Genomic DNA, 7538 nt, shown 5'->3' with positions numbered 1-7538 from the left:
CCATGGGCTATTACAGGATCCTCAACATGACGGGCTGTTACTTCTTGCACCCTCTTTTGCTTTTGAAATGGTCAATCTGAAATGTAAAATTACATTCCAAAATGCACTACTTTTTTTTTTATTCCATAATGACCAATCTGAAAGGTAAAAAAAATATCCAGCAAGTGCAAGAAGCAACTTGGAGGTCTAGGAAACAACAACCAAAATGATGTTTGTTGGCTGCAAATACGACTTCCTTGCTATGGGATAGAGAGTGTGAACTTGATGAACCATGTGATTTTCGTAAGTGAGTTTGATGATTGAAATTTTTTAGTAGAGGTATGTGTAGGGAGTTGATAAAGTTCTGTTTTGTTGGAATTTGAATTTTGCGCTACTGTTTAAGATAAACGTTTTTATAATATATCTAAAACGAAGGTTGATTGATATATTTTCATAATATAATTTATTTTTGGTTGTTTTAATTAAAGAATAAATTAATGTTTTACATTTCCGATTATCCCTTTTCAAAATGTAAAGGGTATTATCGTGAGTTTTTTGAAGTGCAAAAAGAAATGCCCGAACAGGTTTATTAAGTTGTGAATTAGACCATGTTATAGGTGAGGCAAGAAGCGCCCATTGAGCCGGAGATTGCACAAGCCATCTATTTATGGGCTAAATGGTAATGGCCCTATTCACTCCACATTAAACCATTTTTTGGCGGGTGCTATATGCACTTCCCCTATATACTAATACACTCTTCTCAATTGTTTCCCCAAACTACCCTGTAAAACAAACTCCGTCTCTTTCTTTCCCAATTTATTATTTTCTGAAAAAATGTACGTCCTCCCCCCTCTGTATAAACTCTTTCTCCCCAAACTTAATTATTAAAATAACAAAACAAAAGATCAACACAAGATGTGTCAATCTCAACGTCAAAACAAGGCTGGAATGATTAATAGCACAAAGATCCCAAAACAAAAGATTCCAACCAAAAAAATCAGCCCATTACAGAATACAAATATCATATTAAAAATTGAAACACAATAACCAAATCATATACACCAACACATGATCAAATTCCAGAAAACAACCATTCCACATATAAACTTAAGATTGTCTTCTTCCATACTTTTTTTTAATCAGCAAAATAATTATATATTAATGAAAGAGGATCTAGTATAAGAAATACTAAACCTCACAAAAAAGTTACAAAAAAGCTTCAAATGTGGACACAGGTTGAATTGTATTTGTGACCAAAGATTACATAAATACAAATGATCCAGAGAAAGATGAAGAAACAAGAGGAAATATCCCACCCCAATACACTATCGTGCATTGTCCCTCCCTACAAAGATCCAGATATAAAATTACAATACCAGGATAATAGTAACCAACCCCACATTAAACGTTTCCAAAGTATACATTTTTAGTAAATATTTATTTTATAATTTAAAATTTATAAAAATATATTACTCATATTAATTTTGTTTTAGTAAAATAAAAAACTATTATGTAAAATTAAATTTCTTATCTTTTTTAAGATTTTGCTTTGAGTGGGTAAATGCAGATTATGTTTGTTTTGACTAGCAAGTTGGTTTTCAACCGTTACCTGATGTTATTTCTTTTTTATTGTTGTTGCATAAAGTGTCTATGCCTGTATATATTTCTCTCCCATCCTCTCTGGAAAATACACACTAGCAAAATAAACACACGGTAGAAACTGATTGTCGTATTTTGAGAAAGGAGCGTGTAATTAGATTTTTTTTAAAAATTTTTCTTAAATTATTTTCCTTTGTGTTTGTTGTGCGATATATTACATTGATTCATGTTCAGTTAAGTGAAGTTATTTTCTCTTATTTAGTTTAAAACTTTATATTTTCTTCTCATTTATTTATTTTATTTTATTTTAATTTTCTAACAGTCACCCCGCTGTCTCTCGACCACCTCAGGATGAGTAGCTAACCCAACAGCAATATAAATCTATCCAAAAACCAATCCATGATACATTCATGATGTCTGCAATTCCAGGGCCAGTCATCTTATAACTCCAAATTCGTAAAAGTGATTCCTTGCTCTCGCCGCCACACAGCATAGAACAACAGATTTACCCGAGAATTCTTACAACTAAGACCAGACAGAGAAGGAAATTTCTTCTTTCAGTAACTCCATATTAGGTGTAGAACCTTTGAAGGCACATCTATTTCTCAAACACCAAATATGCCATACAATAGCGCCCCATACTACCAACCATTGTTGACTATCCTTAATCAATTGTCTTCTTCCATACGTGACTGAAAATATAACTCCCTTTGCCCACCATCTGAAAGTATTGATATGCTGCTTTGTTCTGTTGTATATTTTTGAGAAATAAAGTTGAAGACCAATGCATCTCATACACTGACACCCCATCTCAGTAATAGTGCACGTTATGTGTTCGAAGATTTGCCACAAACAACAGTGTTTCACTTGTTGAATATTCACTGCATAAATTATCAATAATTTGATTTTGTTTTTGGGCTTACCTCTTTGGTTGCTGAAAGAGTTATGCGGAAGCGGGAGGGTGTGTACATTTTTTGGAAAATAATTAAATTGGGAAAGAAAGAGATGGGGGGAGTGAATTTTACAAGGTAGTTTGGGAAAAAAATGGAGAAGAGAGAGTGTATTAGTATATAGGGGAAGTGGATATAGTAACTGCCCGTTCTTTTATTATATGGATTAGTGTATTGGGCTTCTTCGGCAACTCTATTTCCCTCAGTCCTTACCATAAGATAAAAAAAGATTTAAAAAAAAAATCTTCCCATCTTAAATTATTTTTCTCACCTTTTGTCAGGTTATTTCCTATCCCACTTTTTTCATAAGTAGAAAAGTGAAGTTCAACAAAATACGATAAAGTGTAATGTCCAAGACAAGTGATGTGTGATGTGCCTAACTTTTTTCCTTCATCCCAGTTTGGCAAAGTAGCAGATGATGAAGAATTGGGAATAAATTTAACATGACGATTCTAAATCTAATACAGTCAAAAAAGGTTTTACCATACAGCAAGATGGGTTTCTATACTTGGCTTGCCCAATTGATTAGAAAGGAAAATAAAAATTGAACGATTCTCCCCTTCACTGTCTACAGTATATAGCCAAATAGTTATAGATAGAATGTTTGCCAAGCAAGATCGTTTTGTCAGATTTAGCGACATAAAAAATAATTGCACGAATTATGAGGCTTGTAGAAACTTAGCAATTAATGCAAATCAACAGGCAACAACAATGAGGAACACATTGTGAAACTGAAATCTATTGCAATTTTATCGATTCTATTGACATATCACATATCTATCCGAGTCTTACACTGTCTATACATACATGTCGATTATTACATTGAGAACCTTACACTTGTTGAACATTTTATCTATCCATCCACTCATTTGGCCACACAATCATACTCTTCGCCCTCTACCACATGAGTCCCTCTCTTAAGTCTAAAACAAAACAAAACCAACCAAACGCCACGTCATCTTCTCAGCACAAAAAATCACAGGCCCTAAACTGTGGACCCCACTACCCTTCTTCAATTCGTTTGAGAAGTAACTACAGTAAGAAGCAAAATAAATAACAGTACAACATGAACTAACGTTAAAGTAACGATGTTTCTCTCTCGCGAGCCCCTCTGTCCAGCTTCTTCGCAGACCAATCACAGGTACGAGATTAATCAACTAGAAAAATACTCCGTTAGATGTAAATCCAACTGAGAATATCATTGTTGGATGCAATGACGGTTAAAGAAATATCATAGAGCATGTTAAAACATCTGTTCTAAAATTAACTTTGAGACAAAATTACTTGAATCAAGATTTTTTTTTTTGCCTTCATTTTACTTTTCGTTGTTAGATTTACGTTGAAACGAGTATTCCAATATTTTCATCTGAAAATCAAATATGCAATTAGTAGCTTAGCTATGAATCTTTTGCTGCCATTTTAAGCAAGACTTCCCACAGCCGTTGGATCTCTCCGAAGACATCATCGGACGGCAACCGAAACCTGCAGCAAGGACACGTGTTCCTCTTCCCCAACCATGGCAAGATACACATCCAATGAAACAAGTGCTGACATGGCAACTCGCACACGTCCCTCCCTATTCCCATCTCCTCTTTGCATATCACGCACTCTCTTCCGTCGTGCCTCACCTCCACCGACGGCAGCGCCACCACCGTCGCCGCCGACGCGGCCACCTCCGCCGCCTCCTTCCCTCCGCCGCAGTCCAGCGCACCCACGAGCCTCCAGCACCGCGACACCGTCTCAACGAAGGGAATCATAACCGTCCCAAGGGGTGCAAGAGAAACAGTTAACAATGAATCAGAGAAGAGTTTGCTCAAGATTTTTCTCCATTCGGAGACCGGTGCCTCGAGGGCATGCGGGTTGTGGTTATGCGTCTCGCAGAGGAGGAGGAGGAGCAGCGCGGCGTCGAGGTCTCGCTGCCGCGTGGCGGTGGAAAAATGCGGCGACGTGGCGGTGAGGAGGTGGAGGGAGGAGAGGAGGTGGCGGGCGATAAGAAGAGTTTTTTGAGGGAGGGAGAGAGTGTGGAGATGGTGAAGGGTTAGAGAGAAGAGCGTGGGGTAGGAGAGGAGGGAAGAGAGGCGGCGATGGTGGTGGTTGGTGGCTGAGAGAATGGAGCGAGTTAGATCTGAGAATTGGGAAGGGGTGAGAGTGGAGAGTGCTGACATGATGATGGCTGATGTTGTTTCTTCCATTGTGGGATCATGTGTCTTTGGATTTTTGCTTTTTCTGAATGAATGAAATGAACTATGGTGGAGGAAGAAGAAGAAAGAATGTGGCTTTTTATGTACGCGTGTGCCTGCGTGTATGTGTGTGTGGGTGTTAGTGTTACCGATTATTACTATAATAAATAGACAACTAGGTCTTGCACTCTCTTTGCTTGTATTGACCAATGTGTCCTTTGTTTCTGTTCCTTTTTCTAACTTCTACCGTCATAAGACTACAATATGTCTTTTAGGTCGGTTGTCCGTTATATTTTTAGAAAGATGGGATTGGATACGCTACTGTTTGACCTTTAACTTCATCTTTCTGTATGTTGAAGACTGACTGAAAATGATTTCGCTAACCCTAGTGGAGCTAATGATTCTAATTTAATTAGCATAACTGTCTAATTATCGGGTTATGACTTACAATATGTATCAAATTAAAGTAAGTAATAAATAGATGTATCCGGATAAGAAAATTATATAGAGGGGGATATTTTTGGCAATAATATCTATCTATCATTGATATTCTCCGTCATTAATGCTTCAAAATTATAAATATTCTGCTGTACATTGCAATCATAGTCAACATTTAATAAATGGAAAGAAAATGAAAACAGTCTTGACATCTAAAGATTAAGGACTTACTGGTTTTATACTAGATATTTTTCCCACCGGGTACATGTTCTAATGTAAAATTTGTAGTTAAAAATTATTTCACACATTTTAATTATGTTCAATAGTTCAAATTTAATTTAACTTTAACTACAAATCAATCAGCAATGAGTGGAGGTAGATTGTAGATTACCTGATTTACTTACTGAAGGCGGTAGAAAATCTGGAAGGGTTATGTGGAATAAATAACAATGGTGTGACACTTGTGGACATGGTATACCTAATGAAGTGGCAGCGTTTGTCCACACGTTAATGTCCAGAGCTAGCACGTTTTCTTACTCTAGTGCTTTTCATTATCTCTTCCAGATGTTTTCTCTCGACTGATTTTGCTAATGTCAACAAAACAAGCAGAAGAGGAAGTTCCTCCCTTGGCCCGTTCCTCTTGTCACTAAATCAAATACATCAAACAAAACAATAATGTATTTCTGCTATAGAGGAATTAGGCATCTTCATTCTCTCATCCTTAGTATACATGCACAAATCCTAATTAGTGGAAACCTTGCAAATTGCTTTCGTGGTGCGAATGTGAAAAGGGATAATGTATTTCTAGGATCATGGGCATTCTGGACAAAATATTATAATACAAGGCCTTGTAGCCATTGGCCCATTACCTATTATTGAGAAACATGACATTATGGTGGCAAAACCAAGCTATGATTAAAGGAAAGGATATTTAACAGATCTCGGATGCTTTATTAGCAAGAAAACTATTTTCGAGACAAGAATGTGGTAAAGATGCGAAAAGGAAAAGGTGGATGCAAGACAAACCCCACAAAAAAAGACTATACAAATAAAACAATTATGCTTCCTGTGCTAAATTCCAACTGGCAGCACCAAAATCAATGTTCAATGCATTCCTAAGTCTCATCTCACCAATTTGGTGATCTCCCAAAAAATCTTCTGGCCATTTTCAACAGCAAGTGTCCACTTTTTCTAGCTTTTCACAAAATATTAGGTCCTCATCTCATCGATCCACGCCGTATCTACCTTAATGCCATAAATCTGAAAGAGGAAACTGTATTCGTCCTGATATTCTGTAACGGCTAGTGGAGCACGTGCGGGGCATGAGAACAAGGATGATGAGTCACGCATAGTGGAAGGCATGAATAACAAACTTCCGGATGATGCGGAATTGGGACGTGGAAAGAGAGTGAGGAGGCCAAGCTGGAAGCTAACAGAATGAGGGGAATAAATAGAGCAATAGTGGAATGTAGTAGGCAGGAAGTATGATGTATGAATTTGCTCCTTCTCCCTGATTCTTCTCTCTACTCTGATCCTTCTTTTCCTGCAATTTCTTCTTGTACTTTACTCTGAATTTCTACACTGAAAACTCAGAGTTAGTTATCATTAATAAAGTGCAACTTTCCCTTGTCCATTTTACTGTTACACTCATTACATTGGTGCTTTCATCTCATCATGGCAGACAACACACGCATGAAAGAGATCTATGCAGAATTAAAAAAAAATGCTGATGCCATTACGCATGTCAGTGAGGACTTCCATCGTCAGATCGAGCGTTTGGAAGGTGCTAACCACGCTCATATGGAAAGGATGGAAGCGATTCAGATAGCAAATGAGTCACAGATTACACAGCTCAATTCTGCTATGACGCAAATCCTGCAACGACTACAATCCACTCCGGTGTCTTCCCATGGTGCATCGAACTCAAACAAAGAACAAACGAGGACTCCTTTTCAGGTGAGATCTGTCAAACTGGATTTTCCTCGATTTGATGGAAATAACGTAATGGACTGGATATTTAAGGCAGAACAGTTTTTCGATTACTATGCTACTCCTGATGCTGATAGATTACTCATAGTGTCTGTGCACTTAGATCATGATGTGGTACCTTGGTATCAAATGATGCAAAAAACTGATCCATTGCTGTCATGGCAAGCTCTTACTCGAGCTCTAGAACTTGATTTTGGCCCATCCGCTTATGACTGTCCTCGAGCTACCTTGTTCAAACTAGCTCAGTCTGCATCTGTGAATGAATTTTATATACAATTTACTACGTTAGTGAATAGAGTCGATGGTTTAAGCCCAGCAGCTATTCTTGATTGCTTTATTAGTGGCTTGCAAGATGAAATTAGAAGGGATGTGAAAGCCATGGAACCTAGGACCCTGAGCAAAG

General features: G+C 37.5%; 1 protein-coding gene across 1 annotated transcript; it reads right to left on the bottom strand.

Annotated features, from left to right (window-relative positions):
* Positions 1 to 3254: 3254 nt before the first annotated feature.
* LOC100810879 (E3 ubiquitin-protein ligase SGR9, amyloplastic) lies at positions 3255 to 5118 on the bottom strand. The gene has a single exon (XM_003537185.5). The coding sequence runs from the start codon at positions 4718 to 4720 to the stop codon at positions 3926 to 3928; it is 795 nt and encodes a 264-aa protein (XP_003537233.1). The 5' UTR covers positions 4721 to 5118; the 3' UTR covers positions 3255 to 3925.
* Between the last annotated feature and the right edge of the window lie 2420 nt (positions 5119 to 7538).

The sequence above is a fragment of the Glycine max genome, chromosome 10, assembly GCF_000004515.6.
Source record: "Glycine max cultivar Williams 82 chromosome 10, Glycine_max_v4.0, whole genome shotgun sequence".
In the NCBI taxonomy this organism is placed as follows: domain Eukaryota; kingdom Viridiplantae; phylum Streptophyta; class Magnoliopsida; order Fabales; family Fabaceae; genus Glycine; species Glycine max.
This window is presented reverse-complemented; position numbering and strand designations above follow the sequence as displayed.